Source organism: Thunnus maccoyii, chromosome 24, assembly GCF_910596095.1.
Source record: "Thunnus maccoyii chromosome 24, fThuMac1.1, whole genome shotgun sequence".
Classification (NCBI taxonomy): domain Eukaryota; kingdom Metazoa; phylum Chordata; class Actinopteri; order Scombriformes; family Scombridae; genus Thunnus; species Thunnus maccoyii.
This window is the reverse complement of record NC_056556.1, coordinates 10,208,274-10,225,180: the sequence shown is the minus strand read 5'-3', so window position 1 is coordinate 10,225,180 and position 16,907 is coordinate 10,208,274. Positions and strand designations below refer to the sequence as shown.

The 16,907-nt window shown below is 37.7% G+C and overlaps 2 protein-coding genes across 2 annotated transcripts in view; one reads left to right on the top strand and one right to left on the bottom strand.

Moving 5' to 3' along the window:
* LOC121891932 (nectin-2-like) overlaps positions 1-16,907 on the top strand; it is a 933,424-nt gene that overhangs the window by 466,293 nt on the left and 450,224 nt on the right. The gene's annotated exons all lie outside the window — the stretch shown is intronic.
* Positions 5,666-10,616, bottom strand: LOC121891959 (OX-2 membrane glycoprotein-like). Its single transcript, XM_042404680.1, has 7 exons — positions 10,509-10,616; positions 8,394-8,735; positions 7,616-7,906; positions 7,507-7,536; positions 7,310-7,403; positions 7,084-7,146; positions 5,666-6,771 (listed from the first exon to the last, which is right to left on the bottom strand). Exons 1-7 carry the CDS (start codon positions 10,570-10,572, stop codon positions 6,735-6,737), a joined length of 921 nt encoding a protein of 306 aa, XP_042260614.1. The 5' UTR covers positions 10,573-10,616; the 3' UTR covers positions 5,666-6,734.

Below are 16,907 nucleotides of genomic sequence, written 5' to 3'. Positions count from 1 at the left end.
ACAGGGTCAAAATATCCCATTTAAAGGATTGTATTGTTAATTCTGCCTGCATAGTGAAAACATATCATTTTGTAGTGGTGGATGGTTGAAATGCCAATATCTTGAGATCCAACTGTTCTGGTCCAGTAGCTCAGTCTGTTTGGTGGCTATTTAAAGGTTTTGAAGTTGTTGGTTCAATCCTCAATCACTCAGACCTCTTAAAAGTCAGACACCACTGAAGATTGAAAACATTTCATGACATCATCTTTATACCATCTGAGCCAGTGGTGCACTGTGTTCAACAGTGCCATTAAACTTTTAAGATTGTCACTTCAATCCTGGCTTGAGCAGCTGTCTTGATTAAAATTGAAAACCTTTGGCTGAACCTCTTAACAGCAGTTTTATTCTGTGGCTCATTGTGTTAGACCACTGCACTCAAGCTTTAAGATTGTAGGTTCAATTCACACTATTGGCTTTTTTTTTTTTTTTTTTTTAAAGTGAATAACAGGTGTTTAGATGCTCTGTTAAAACACCTTTTTAGGGACCCGCTCCAGTAGCTTGAACTGTTTGCTCACTTTTTGACTTTGTTGAAGCTGTGGCGTCAATCCAGCCGCACCACTGAGGACTGAAAACATCACATGAAAACATTGTGTCAGTGTCAATCTGTAGCTCACTGTGTTGCACAGTCAGTCTCAAGTTTTAAGGTTGTGGGTTCAATCCTGACTCCCATTTTCAGAGTTAGCTTCTCAACTGAAGATTCAACAACCTTCACTAACACTGAAACTCCCCAAAGTGCGTTAGTATTACAACACAAACTCTTTTCATTAAGTGTCAAATAAAGGCTGTAAAATGTGTTTGACATACACATAACAGGTTCCCTCCAGAGAGATAGCTCAGCAGGATGAGCGGCACATGTTTGTCTCTTTGCAACAGTAGAGTTGTTGGTTCAATCCCTGCAGCACAATAAAGATGTTCTTCTTAACTCTCAGTCTTTAACATTGACTTATACAGCATTGATACTGCTCCCTATAGACTGCTTCACACAAATACTAAGTACACACACACAGGTTAAAATGCCACAGGAAAGGAAGAGGATTCAGAGTGTCATTTGAATTAAGGATACCATCCTTGGAACAGGTTGATTTTGACACTGTGATGCTAAATCAGTTAAATGTTTTAGTAGAGAGCACAAACAGTTGCACCTGTAGAGTCCATAAACGAGCAGGAGACAGCGGTGTGGCTTCACTGAAACAAGCCACCTCACAGCCTGGCTACCAGGTGTTACAGACATTCTGGTCCTGGTTGTTCAAACAGGTGTCTGCACTGCAAGCAGTTTGTGTGGAGTGGGGTGTTACCCACCCTTGTGGTGACTTTCTGACTTTGTTGAAGTTGTGGGTTCAACTCTGATCCAATCATCAGTCCAGAACTTTAGCTCACTGTATTTGACTGCAACACCAAGCTTTTAAAGTTGTGGGTTCAATCCTGACTTGAGCAATGATTTAGACCCTTGAAACTCACTGTATTAAATTGCCACTCAAAGGTTTTTAAGTTCAAGACAGAGCTACATGGAGATTTATCAAAGCCAATATCTTGAGTAATGATTGTCCTTGTCCAGTAGCTCAGTCTGTTTGGCAGCTGTTTAAACTTGTTGTGGGTTGAAGAGTTGAAAACATTGTGTCAGTGTGAATCTGTAGCTCACTGTGTTGCACAGTGACAGACAAGTTTTGTGTGTCAGACACACTGCTGAAGGCAGAAAAGCTCTGGTGAAAACCTTTTTTGACCATCTGACCTTGTGGTTCACTGTTCACTGGTTCACAACATTGAAACTTTGAGGTGTTGGGTTCAATCCTCACTCTGTCACAGATTTTTTCTTCTTAAACTCAGCCTTACTGCAGAAGACTGAAAACCTGACATGAAGACAGTTTAACATGATCTGATCTTGTAGCTCACTGTGTTGAACAGCTACATTGAAGTTTTAAGGTTGTGGGTTCGATCCCGACTCTGTCAGTGAATTTAGAAAGTGATGACTCAGAGGAGAAGTTTAAAAGCGCTTAGAGAAGATCTGTGAGTGTGAAGGGGACCTGGTGGAGTGACGGCTTCGTCAACACAGATCTCAGATACGTCTGCGGACGTGAGGTGGCTGGTTCGATCCCTCTCCTCCATCAGTAACTGGAGCAAAAAAACTGTGTCCCACATGGGTGGGTAAGGGGGGGGGCCTTGTCCTCCCCCGATGTTCCGCAGGTCTGTATGCAGGGGGTTATGCAGCAAAAAGTCCTGCTCAGCTGAAATTTTACTGATGAATGAAGGTGTGCACAACTTTTTAAAAATGTTGGAAGTCTCTTGCCATCGCATGTTTGTTGCTTATTATGTTCTGTCATTATTAATACACAAAACCACCGCCTTCCTATCGGGGTAAAATGCAAAATTTTCAAATGACACTCGGTGTCTACATACTGTTGTAGACTGCTGTGATACTTATATATGTACTCTTATACTTTATATGCACTCTTATACTTAGATATATGTACTCTGTATTTGGTTGGAGCCAATATCAATACTTTGTAATGAAACATTACAGGTAGAGCAACCAAGAAGATCTTTATCCCTGAGTGGGGATTGAACCAACAACCACATGTTTAGGTACTTTACCTGTCACTCACCCTATTGAGCTATACTTCTGGTTAGTCACATAGGGGTTTATCTCTTGCACATTTTGTTCTTGCACCCCTCATGTTACACTTAACATTTCATGAAAATAAGGAATTAGTACCTGGAGGCAGTGCAGCTTGTGTGTGGTCACACTTGTCTTTGGCCTTGTGAGAGTTCATCTGGCTGAATTGGGGGATTGAACCAAGAACCTTTGTAACACCAGACCTTTTCTACAACCACTCAGCCAGTCAGTGTTCCAAAGAGATGCCAAAGAAAGTATGATTAAGAAACTCTGTTCTTGTAAAACACAAGTTGAAATCCATTTTCATCCTCATATTTTCGTGACCCTGGCAGAGTTAGCAGGGGGAACGCATTGTGATGACCAAGAATGTTACTGTCAGATACTGTTCCCCCTGTGTCTAGTAGTAAAGGAAGCTCACACACCTCTGAAATTGATAATCTTGACTTCTTTCCTCATAACAGCTAAGTCTTGTGATTTTCAGACTGATATCACTAAATTTGTCCATCATAGTAGGTGGAACGCATCCTGACAACCAAGAATGTTACTGTCAGATACTGTTCCCCCTGTGTTTAGTAACAAAGGAAGCTCACACACCCGTCAAATTCATATTGATGACTTGTTTCCTCACAGCATTTGAGTCCTGTGATTTGCAGACTGATATCCATTAATTTGTCCATGATAGCAGGGGGAACGCATCCTGATGACCAAGAATGTTACTGTCAGATACTGTTCCCCCTTTGTTTAGTAACAAAGGAAGCTCACACACCTCTGAAATTGATAATCTTGACTTCTTTTCTCAGACCAGCTAAGTCTTGTGATTTTCAGACGGATATCACTAAATGTGTCCATCATATCAGGGGGAACGCATCCTGACAACCATGAATGTTACTGTCAGATACTGTTCCGCCTGTGTTTAGTAGTAAAGGAAGCTCACATACGTCTGAAATTGATCATCTTGAGTCATTTCCTCATAACAGCTAAGTCCTGTGATTTGCAGACTGATATCCATTAATTTGTCCACGATAGCAGGGGGAACACATCCTGACAACCAAGAATGTTACTATCAGATACTGTTTCCCCTTTGTTTAGTAACAAAGGAAGCTCACACACCTCTGAAATTCATAATCTTGAGTCATTTCCTCATAACAACTAAGTTTTGTGATTTTCAGACTGATATCACTAAATTTGTCCATCATAGCAGGGGGAACACATCCTGACAACCATGAATGTTACTGTCAGATACTGTTCCGCCTGTGTTTAGTAGTAAAGGAAGCTCACATACGTCTGAAATTGATCATCTTGAGTCATTTCCTCATAACAGCTAAGTCCTGTGATTTGCAGACTGATATCCATTAATTTGTCCACGATAGCAGGGGGAACACATCCTGACGACCAAGAATGTTACTATCAGATACTGTTTCCCCTTTGTTTAGTAGGAACGGAAGCTCACACACCTGTCAAGTTCATACTGCTGACATGTTTCCTCATAACAACTAAGTCCTCTGATTTTCTTCCTGACAGCACTTGAGTCCTGTAATTTGCAGACGGATATCCATTAATTTGTCCATCATAGCAGTGGGAACTCATCCTGACAATCAAGAATGTTACTATCAGATGCTGTTTCCCCTTTGTTTAGTAACAAAGGAAACTCACACACCTCTCAAATTCATAATCTTGACTTCTTTCTTCATAACAGCTAAGTCCCGTGATTTTCAGACTGATATCACTAAATTTGTCCATCATCGCAGGGGGAACGCATCCTGACGACCAAGAATGTTACTGTCAGATACTGTTCCCCCTGTGTTTAGTAGCAAAGGAAGCTCACACACCTGTCAAAGTCATAATCTTGAGTCATTTCATCATAACAGCTAAGTCCTGTGATTTTCAGACAGATATCACTAAATTTGTTCAGTTCAGTGCTGCTGTCAAAAACAGTGAGCTAAAAGATTTACACAGCTGATTGATGGTTGAACCCACAACTTCAATTTTGGGTTAGAGTTTAAAATACATAGGAATTCTCCACACTGCTTTCAATATCAGCAGAAAAAATGACTAAAAGTACAGACTACTGTAACATCTCTCTCTTACCCATGATGCAAAGAAACAATCTGCTTAACAGAAGCCAGTCAGGATAAACAACAACATTACATCAGGTAAAGGCACTTTAACAGTTCAAAGTTCAAGTTAACAGACAAACAGGTGAGAACAGGTGAGCAGACCAGTGGAGAAGTGTGAGGCCACCTCGTGGTCAGGTGATGAATGGCAGAGAATGAAAGGTTCAATGTCGATGCAAGAGGTCTGGAGAAGTAAGAAGGAGGCTGGAGGCTGAGACAGAGACAGAAAGGACTAAATGAGCAGGACTGAGACAGTAGTTGTGACACACAAACACATCTAACACCAAGTTAAGAGGAAGAGACAAAGACACTGCTTGATGAAAAATGTAACTGTAATTAGACACCTGACATTATGAGAAAGTATTTATGTTCAGAAATATTTAATGTACAAACAAAAAAAAAACTGCTCTTACTAGTTTTACATAAAAATCTTTCATTCATTATTTACATTCAGTGTAATTTCATCTTTACCATAATTAACATTATACAAAATAATAATCTAAAAAGAAAAGAAACAATAAAAACAGTGCAAGGGACAATACTAAAAGTTATAAAAATTGTACTTAAAAAGAATGATGAGGCAACAATGAATTGGTGTAAAACGATATATTAGAATGATATTATAGATGTTACAAAATATTTGGTAGAGTTTAAAGTCCCAACAAACAGCAAGAAAGAACAGAAACTGGTTGTCAGTTAAGTGTTTCTGGCCTTCTATTGAGTGCAATGTTAACAGTGTTTAATGTACCAATCCAACTGACCAAGGCTTATGGTGTTATGATTTTGCTCAAATATCACTCCCCAGAAAACTGTATAACGAAGAAGAAATAGACTTTAGAACCACTCTGTGCACCCAAACGTTGCATCTATAAAAGGAAATGTTTTGTAATTGACTCTTTTTCATTGGCCGGTTCAAATTTTGATCTCTAACACATACACACACACTTAAACATGTCTTGCATCAAATGTGCACTATTCTGCTAATTAACTTGAGTTTGAGATCATGAGTTTAGAGACTTAGCAAATAAATAAAAATGATACAGCTTGTATGTTGTGCCCACCTTATTAAATAATACACTGTGTTATAATTCCACAGATAAATGGTATAAGATGCAGTATGTTAAATGACAGGTTCACAATCTTTCAAATTTTCAAATCTTCAATTCAAAAAAGGATTGTATCACTGGAATCAGAGGTTCCTGCTCAAAAAACACACTGATGTCTTTATCTACATAAACCCACACAGATGTTCATGATGTTGATGATCGACATCTATCAAAGACCTATTTGTCGGTATTTCACTCAAGAGCAGGAAAAAAGTGTTGCACACTCTGGCTCCATATGCATTTCCCTTTTATATGGATGACATTTCAGCCCTCAGGCCCTCTTCAAGATCAACTATCATTGTAGGACACAGGCACTGGTATGTTATATAGGCCACGCCCTAGTAGCACAGCTGATGGTGATTAGATAATCATGTGCCACCATTAGGGTGAGAAAAACAATCAAAAGGCCTTCAGCAGATCAAAACTTTGAACAAATACTGACAGGAACTACAGCCAATCACTTCTCTTCAAATAAAGTGACAAAAACCAAAATGTTTCATACCACATACACAGATTTAAATTTTACATTCCAGTCCTACTGGTTAACAGCTTTGGGCCCATTGTGGGCCCCACACTATGGGGCAAAAACATCAAAATCTCTGTGTACATTAATCTTTTTGATCTGGAGATATAAGATGAGAGATTCATCTTGTTCAGGACACATTTTGATTATTTTTCAATGTCTGAACATTTTAACAACACATGCTTTGATGCAGCTTTGTTCAAGTCTGACTGACTTTGTATTGAAACTACAGTCTTGTAGGTTGTTTGTCACTAAACAGACTTCTAACTGTGTGTTGATGAAGATGATGGTTCTTGTTTCTCCTCTTTTGGATTTTCCTCCAGAGATGTCTGTCGCCAGATCTACTCTTTCTCCAGATTCATTAAAAGTGTTTTGTACCTTCAGATAAAAACAAGACATGAATCAATTTCCACTCACATTATTACAATACGTCATACATATCTCTATCACTGAATGACTCTGACAGTTAACAGTTATGTGGATAAACAGGCTGACTATGAGTACACAATGGACCATGAAGAGTAAAGTGCATCAGAATCAGCTTCATGTATAAATAACACATTAGTTAGAGAGATATAGAGACAGAAAGGAACTTAAATGCCAAAATAGAGAGAAAACAGATTCAGTCATTTTCTGAAGAGGAAATTAATAATAAATATGAGCAAGTAAATAATTATGAAATTGTCTTACACATAAGGGTCTTTGATTGGTTCTTGTGGCATCTTGATCTCCTCATCGTCCCTGTGTGACAGACTGAAGGATTTAAGAACATTTATATATTATTTATTTATAGGTGTTGTCTGTATAGATTCTTTAAGCTCTGTGTTTCCTCTTAATGTCAATAAATTATTACCATATTAACTGTGAGACACTGGTATCACAACAAGACAGATATTGAGCTGAAAGTTGAAATGACCTGTTCTTATGTTTATGTCTGAGCAGGACAGTGACGACTACAGCAACACAAACAACGACCACTGCTGTGATCAATGTAACGATCAAAGTGAAATCTATGAGAAAAAGAGGAAAACGTGATATAAACACTAAACATTCATAAAGCAACTACAGTTTAAATGTGAATTTTGACTTGAGACAACTTTAAGGTTAACTTACTCTTATTGGATCCAGATTCATCATTAAAACCTGAAGAAAGAAAAACAAATATCAGAATCATAAAGTGATAATAAGTCTATAAATCTGTGGATTTGGAAGTGTTTCTCACCATCAGCAGGAATCGTCTCAAACACCTGAATTTCAGAGACTGAGAGCAGTCGTGCTGCACATCCAACCTGTGTGTCGTTTCCATGGAAACCAGACAGCACAGCAGTAGTGGTGACGGTGACTGTACCGTTGGTGTTGGTGACACTGACTGTGCTGTTGTGAGAGAAGTAGAGGTCTTGTTGTGGGACATTCAGAGTTACTGTGGGAGCAGGACGACCTGTGGCCGAGCAGGACACAACTGTCTCTTCAGTAGAGTTTGATTCTCTGATTTGTAGAATGGGTTCATGCAGCTCTGCAAAGACAAAACATTAAAAAATATCAAATGGAGCAAGTTGTTACAATAAAAATCAACTAGTTTTCTGATTTCCTCTGTTTTATAACATTATAAATCAAATATATTTGGACTTTAGACTGAATAAAACAAGTATTTTAAGAAATCTTTGGGTTCTTGGACATTATGATGAGCAGTTGTCTCTGTTTCCTACATTTCATTTCACAAATTGAGTAATTTGATCTTATGTTATAATTTAAATATCATGACCATCATGTCCTCTTACGTTTGAGAATAAAATGAACTTTTATGACACTTGGATGCAAAGTGTGTGAAATGCAGAGTATGTACAACATGCTTTTAGTGATGTCAAGTATTTGCATTTCATGGCACAATGACAGCAAGCAGACAATTTAACAGCCATCATTTCTAACTGCCATCAATGTGAAACAAGTTAAAACTGTAATTCACCCCGAATATGTCGTCAAAAGTGAAGAAAGGAGCTCACCATAGAGTTGGAGGCAGGTTCTGCCTGTCAGATAACCATCAGGATACGTGTTAAACAAACAGAGATAGCAGCCTTCATCCTGCTCCATCACCTTCCTGATAACTATGGAGCAGTTCTGCAGTCCAGCAACTTTAAACTCCACTTTCCCCTGAAAACCAGGATTCACTGTTTGTCCAAAGTATTTGTTGTAGGTGACAAGATTCTTCTTCTTCCCCTCAGGTGAAAGTTTCTGCCATGTGACCTGAAGAACATCTTTAGACTCCATGAGCAGACAGCTGAGATGGACATCTTCTCCTACTGCTGCCATCACAGTCTGCTGTGTTTGTATCACAGCTGTTAGACCTGCATGGAGGAAAAGAAATATGGTGTTTAAGCTGTGTGTAAACTTTAGGTTGATGTGAACATTTCAACACAATTTCTGTTATACGTTGATACTTAACTGCTCAAAATAATTTATAATGTAATGGTGAAACTGCAACTCAGTGGTAAAATATGATTTATTTCACCAAATATAGTTTTGCTTTTAGGCTGCAGGTAAAGTACCAAACTTTATTATAGAGACTGAACAGTGATGTTAAAAGTGAAACAGAGTGTGAGTCACTTTAAGCTTCATGTTGACTCATAAATATGGTTGGCTGTGATGAACACGGATGTTGAACAGAGGAAGAACGCGTAGCTGTTTTCAAGACAGACTAATATATCGTAATTAAATTTCTAATAAATTACACATGTTGCTTTTTTGTCTTAGTTTGCTGTAAATAAAAATTGTCACCAGCAAGAAACATTCACCTGTCGCACTTTGAATGTGGAAAACAAGAATAAATCAGCAGGATTCAATATTTCTTCTCAAAACATTCACTTTGGGCTAGAGTTAAAAAATACACAGGAATCCTCCAAAGTGCTTTCAATGTCAGCAGAAAAATTACTTCTGTAAAAGTACAGACTACTGTAACATCTCTCTCTTACCTTTTGGAAAGACTCTCAAAACAAATAAAAGATTTTTATAATCATGTGTCATTGTTGCTGCAAGTGGTAAAGTTTGTTGAATAATCTGCTTATTTTATGAAAGGCTGATTTGTTCTAAAATACAATATAAACAGTGTTTTACGTGTGAAGGTGTCCCATGATGCAATGGAACAATCCGCTTAACAGAAGCCAATCAGGAGGAACAACAGGGTGTTTTTATCTCTTAGATAATGGAAGGGATCTTGGGACTGTCTTCGCGGGTGCTTATTATTATGTTAACGTGTCTCCTCACGTCCCTCATTCGCGTCTCAGCTCCTCACAGCGAGGACGGAGGAATTTAATTCATCAGATGTCACTACTCATGACACACATCATCTCAACTGTCAAATATGTAGAAGTCAGCTATCGATTTGTGGTAAATATTAAGTAACAGTTTAATATCTAAAATTTTAACTTGAAATTCATTCATACAATTAATGAATGCTATACATTGTTACTTAATTTCTACATAGTGATCGCTGGAAGTTAAAGATCAACTGCTCCAATGTTTTATCATTTGATTATAGATCTACAGCAGTGCCTGTCTGTCACAGGATAAGACACAAATAGACAATTTAAAACTGTTATTTACTGAAAGGATGGCACCGACATAAAGGAACAATAAAAACAGCTGTAGCTTGCAGAATATGTCTAAATAAAATGTTGCTTATTTCGTTTGTGAAAGTCTGACGTCATTGTCAGGCTTAGGATGATTTTAGGAGACACGCAGCTGTATGACGTCATAAATTTCCTGAAGGAGCTGAGACTCACTGAGACAGAGAAGAAGAAAAGAAGCCTTTTGGCTTATGAAGAAAAAAAAAAGTTACAAGAGGGTCTTTTGTGATTGATTCATGATTCAGTAACTTTCATTTTCTGAATAAATATGATCAGTGATTTCATTCCTGCTCTACAGGTAGTTTTGCTGATCAACTGTATTACAACAACAGTTTACTGCCCTGTCAGATCAGCTGTTTAAACTTAAATATTAGAATGTTTAAGACATTTTACATCAACATGAAAATTGTAGTGGACATGAAAAATATTAAATAAAGACTTGAGTTGACATAAAAGTGTTGATTTAGCAAATGTGTTTATGAGTATGAATCTCACCATTAGCAGAACATAAGCAGATGAGTAGAGCGCAGGTAATCAGGAAATGTGAAGAAAACGCCATGACCAGATTACATCCCAGGCAGCATTGGATGTCAGTGATAAATGACACCAAATACTCAAATCCAAATGTTGAAAATGCAAAATGGTGTGTCTGTCGAGGCGTACCACGTACACTCTGTAAAGTGTCTGACTTCAGTGAATCAGCTCTTTCCAAACACATCCAGCCAGTGTCAAGGTGTAGAAAAATGTCACAGACGGAAGGACTGTCTGAGATAAGAGGAACAAATATTAACCAAGTGCTCAAGTTTATTGCACATACACACCTGTCCTCATGTGTCTCCTCTACATTGTTTACACTCCATGTGCACGGTCATAAATGAGTCACTGAGTGAAAAGTATCCAAGTCATCACTCAGTGATACCTAAAGCAAGGGCAACAACTTTGTGTCAGTTCTTTATCACAACTTCTTCCTTGAGAATCTTAATTAATATGTTATAAGCATTGAAGCAAGGATTTGAAATATCTTTAAAAGAAGGCTTGCAAATGTTTTATGAAGAAGCATCTTGATTCCTCACGCAGCTTAGCACTTTATTTTTTTCTTATTTTTATTCTTCGTTACTGTTTTCTTGCTTTTAACATACATCCTTATTGTCTGAATTGCATGTATAGCACTGGCACTTTTATTGTGTATTTATACACTTGTGAGACAATAAAGAACTGAACTGAACTGGAAACGCACTCAACACGTTTGTTAAACCTCAAGGATACACACAATGCTTTATGGTAAGAAACACTGAATATAAACAGAACTTGTCTTTGTTTACAAGAACACAGGTATTTAAAGGACAGCAAAATGTTAGAATAATGACACAATTATAGTAAATTTAGCAACTAAACTAATTGACCTGATAATCAAATGTTGAAGCTTTTGCCCAAAAACTGTTTTTGTTAATTAACTTCTTTGTTCAATGCTGATGAAGAGGTGTTGAACTCAGATTCTGTATCTTTTCCTTCCTTCCTCTGTGGTTGTCATGGTTTGTCAGTGAAAGAAGTTCAACAATAATTAACTCATATGACAGCAGCGAATAATCGTGCACATTTATGTGGGTCGTTTGTGGTAAGTGTTGACTCCTTGTGACTTGATGACTCTGACTAGATGTTCTGACACTCCAGCCACTTCAACCCTGTTTCCTTGAAATGACGTTCATACAGAGACAGTGTTGGCCATGTAGCTGAGCCATCTCCATGACAACTGACTTACTAATCAAGCATGATTACAAAGCCTGTTCTGCGGTCAAAGCTACTTTTATAACAGACACTAATGCTTGACAAAATCTCAAAGTTTACTTCTTTATTACACTGTGCAGTCATAAAGAGTGCAAATAATCAATAGTACAGTATTTTTTTTCCTTTAAACTGCACAGTAATATAGCTATAAACGGAGTATAAATGGAAACGGAAAGTTAAATTTGATTATAACTCATTCAGGTGAACTATATCCAAAAGCAATATAAGACACACACAGCAGGTCATGATCCAAAAGAATTGAAAAAGAATGATTTTTAATTATTTTAAAATAATCGGTGTTCGACAAAGTCAGTTAAGTGTTTTTGGCATTGAACTGAATGCAATGTTAACAGTGTTTAATGTACCAATCCAACTGACCAAGGCTTATAGTGTTATGATTTTGCTCAAATATCACTCCCCAGAAAACTGTATAACGAAGAAGAAATAGACTTTAGAACCACTCTGTTCACCCAAACGTTGCATCAAAGGAAATGTTTTGTAATTGACTCTAAGCTCCACAGTTTTCATTGGCCAGTTCAAATTTTGATCTCTAACACACACACACACACTTAAACATGTCTTGCATCAAATGTGCACTATTCTGTTAATTAACTTGAGTTTGAGATCATGAGTTTAGAGACTTAGCAAATAAATAAAAATGATACAGCTTGTATGTTGTGCCCACCTTATTAAATAATAAACTGTGTTATAATTCCACAGTTAAATGGTATAAGATGCAGTATGTTAAATGACAGGTTCACAATCTTTCTTAAAACAACAGTCAGCAGCCCAAATGAAGACTGAAACAGGTTTTGCTTGCTGTGATCATTCGTCCTGTTCTGTTTTGTGGAGCAGAGGAGGTGAACCCAAATACAACAGACTGTAGGCAGAACAAAACTGAACTGAACAAAGGAACCAAACACACTAAACTGAAAACTTAAAATACTAACAGAACTAACAAGGAGATGAAGTGCAGGTGGGGCGGAGAAACTCAAGTGAGGGGAGTGAGGAGATGAACAGGAGAACAGGAAAGAAGCTGATTAGCTGGAGAAAATACAGGGAGCAGGGCAGAGCCAACGAGACTGATGCAAGGCAGGTGTGGAGGGAAGAGCAGGCTGGGAGCACAGAAGGAAAAAAACAACTGAAAACCCAACATACACATGAATATAACTTAAATACACAAGTCACACTTAGCAAACACAGTAAATAAACTTCAGCATCACATTACAAACCTAGAAACCTTTACCTTAAAGACTAGAAACATACATCACTGTTGACAGAAACATGAACCAACAAATCTGTCAAGCAGAGTGGTCTGCATATTAAGGCTGCATGTAACAACAAAAATAGGACTGAAAGAAGATATTTCCAAACGCAGCATCAAGTTGGGAACATTTTTTTTAGCACAGAAAAAGCATAATTCATTGCCATTGTCCACAAGAATAGTAAAAAAACAAACCTCTGTCTTGGAAGACTTTTAAAGGCAATAAATATCCAATAATGAAAACATGATGATCCACTGAAATGTTTCACAAAAAACAGTGGAAGCTCCAACATCTTGTTGTACAATGTGATCTTAAGCAGCAGACACATACTGTAGCTTGTCCTTTAATTTACACCCTTCATGTTCACAGTGTCATGAAGTGATAGTGAAACAGAAAAGGTCAGACAGGGACCACTGTGACAGTTAGTAATTTACACATAATTTAAATTATGTGTTTCCAACCTTTTTGGCTTTTGACGTCTTATACAAAGCAGTGTGTAGTCGGGGTCACATTTCAGATGTCTGAGTTGTTAACAGCTCCATCAAATAGTGATTTCCCCTCTAAACTTCTCACATGGTTTCAATTCAATAAATGTTCAAATGATCCAATATTTCACCAAAAATCAAAGATTAGAGAAAAAACTGAAAACAGATTTGTGTATCAGAACTTTGTTTTTTCTTCTTTCTTCTCCCATTAATCATCTCATGACCCCTCAGACTTATCTGGTGACCTTTTGGAGGGGCCCGACCCCTAGGTTGGGAACCACTGGACTAAACTAGCTAACTGTATATAAAGTAGTTGAAACTAGCCTCCTCCAGCAGCTACAACAGTAACATGCTGCTCTAACACTGATGCTTCAGTATTAATAATCTAATGATGTTATATATAATAATATATCAGTCAGAGGGACCAAACCACTACTTTTACTGCAATACTTTAACTACATCAAGCTAACAATACTTATGTACTTTTACTTAAGTAGGACTTTTACTTGTAATGGAGTAGTTTTACATTGCTGTATCGATACTTTTACTTAATAAAGGATCTGAATACTTCTTCCACAACTGAAGTACCAAACCTGTGCAGGAAACTATTCAATTGTCGGTTTACCAACAGGGAGATTTACTTGTAAGGTAAAATTAACAAGAGTTGTTTGGTAAAAAGTCTACATGTCAATAACATATATTGAAGAGAAGAAGACTGCACACTGAGCTCCAATGATTTTACTGTACAGGCGACGTTTCGGCTGCACTTGTCTTTACTCAAGGCAATATACAGTATATCATTATGGTTATGCTCACAAATATCTCCCCAGCAACTCTATAAGCAAATCCTGCCACATCTATGTCACAATAAATTTAAAGTCTTACAAAACGCTGTAACTGAAGACGGCTGCAGGACAGGCCTGACAACATTACCAGAAACAAATAATAAGTGTCTGTTAATGTCTACGGGTCAATCTTATATGTCCAATAACTATTTCTTCCCTAAAATTGGAAGACTATGTATAAAAGGGCTATAATTACAGAACTAGACCTTTGAGCTGATCATTAATGACCAAACTATCAGCAGGTTAGAGTCTGTGTGTCCATATATTATATTCAATTCTACATATTGGTTTGTTATATTTTATCGCTACTCAGGATTATTTTGTTATAAAATAAAGTTACAGTCATTATCTTGAAGGAACAGATGACACAACTATAGACGATTAACCATGTAAGGTGCTCAGCAGTGAAACAGCTTTACAGCTTATTGAGAAAGAGTTTGATGCCTGGAGGATGAAACACTACGCTGATTTGAATAAAGAGTACTCACAGGAATCATATCTGAACCAGTATTGGTCACAGCCAGCTCCAGACTGTATTCAAATTAACATTTCTCCCACAATTGGCCAGTTAAAATTTTGATATCTCTCTCTCTAACACACACACACACACTTAGCTTGTGTTCCTAAGTTCAGAGACTTACTAAATAAATAAAAATTATACACCTTGTATATTTCAACAATGTTATTAAATAATTAACTGTGTTATAATTCAGGATACCACAGTTAAATGGTATAAGATTCAGTATGTTGAAGGACAGGTTCACAATTTTCAACTTAAAACAACAGGAAGGTAAAAGTGCTACAATTACTACACTATTTTTTCAAGGGCGGATGCAAATTAAAGCTGAAAGTCAACTTTTACTCATGTGCTCATTGTTTCATATCAAATTCTACATGCTGGAGTACTGAGACAACACAATAAAACTACGTGCTGACTGCTCTGTGACTCTTATGACTGTAGATGATCAGCAGGATTATTTTGTTAGAAAACAGTACTATTACTTTATTATTCTGAAGGCACAGATGACACAACTATAGAAGAAAGAGTTTGATGCCTGGAGGATGAAACACTACGCTGATTTGAATAAAGAGTACTCACAGGAATCATATCTGAACCAATATGGCTCACAGCCCGCTCTGTATTCAAGATATGCAAAGAAGTTATACAAAATATGTAAGTTCACCTCTCCAAGAACACGTCAGTATAACTCTGTGACTCCAGACTGCCCCTATATTCAAATCAACATCTCTCCCACAATTCCTCTTTCTTCTTTAGCAACCAGATGATAACTCATTCAGAAGAACTATATCCAAAAGCAATATAAGACACACACAGCAAGTCATGATCAACAAGAATGAAACAGAACAACTCTGACAATCAGCCATTTTTAATTATTTTAGAATAATCTAATCAACGTGACTACATGTCCGACAACACCTAACTCTGAAGACTTTGACAAAGCAGCACTGTATTCTTCAAAGGAATGAAGGCCGGACTGTGTGTCGACTCTTCAAAAAGACCAGTTGAATGTGCTCACTTTTAAAAAGAGCAACAAGGACAAAGCGTGAAAAGGTGCATCAGTGTTCGATAAAGTCAGTAAAGTGTTCAGTGTACTGAAGAGAACTGAACTGAACAAAGGATCCAAACACACTAAAACTGAAAAGCAGGACTCAAAATACTAACAGAACTAACAAGGAGATGAGGTGCAGGTGGGGCGGAGAAACTCAAGTGAGGGGAGTGAGGAGATGAACAGGAGAACAGGAAAGAAGCTGATTGGCTGGAGAAAACACAGGGAGCAGGGCAGAGCCAAGACTGATGCAGGGCAGGTGTGGAGGGAAGAGCAGGCTGGGAACACAGGAGGAAAAAACAGTGACAACCGAAAACCCAACATACACATGAATATAACTTAAATACACAAGTCACACTTAGCAAACACAGCAAGCAGGCCGTCCAACTTCTCACCAGAAACATGACTAATGAGCACAGAACTATACATAAAAAACGGTTTTCTTTTCTCTTCCTCTTTGCTCTCTTTTCCTCCAAAGAATAGCTGATTGTAGAAGCCTTGACGCTGTCATCTACATTCTTCTTTACAATTTCTGCTTGTCTTCAAGGTTTGACCTCCAATAAACTGCACTCCTCCTTCCATATCAGATATCTCCAAGCAACACTCCTCCTCTCATGGACTCAGGGCTGGGAGGGATCTGCTGATCACCTCTTTAACCAACAATTGCCTAGTTAGAATATTAAAAGTCTCATAATGTTGAACTTATGGACATAAACATCCGTCCCTTCCTCCCTCACTCCCAGCCTTGACTTTAGCTTCTGACATCCATTCATCCATCAGTGCAGTGCTGTGGATATTCAGGTGATGTTATAAATAAAAAGAAAGAATGAGTGCACAGGCACACTAGCATAGCCGTGCTTTGTGCTACATGCTAATGTCGGCATGCTATCATGCTCACAATGACAACATGAACATGCTGATGTTTAACAGGTGATGTTTAGCATTT

Bases quoted from the DNA above. Each gene is read 5' to 3' on its own strand.
- LOC121891959 (XM_042404680.1), bottom strand. From the start codon at position 10,572: ATGGCGTTTTCTTCACATTTCCTGATTACCTGCGCTCTACTCATCTGC. The intron at 7,907-8,393 runs GTGAGCTCCTTT...TTGTCTTTGCAG, and splicing joins AACCTGCCTCCAACTCTATG to AGCTGCATGAACCCATTCTA. The intron at 6,772-7,083 runs GTAAGACAATTT...TTTTATCTGAAG, and splicing joins CCAATCAAAGACCCTTATGT to GTACAAAACACTTTTAATGA.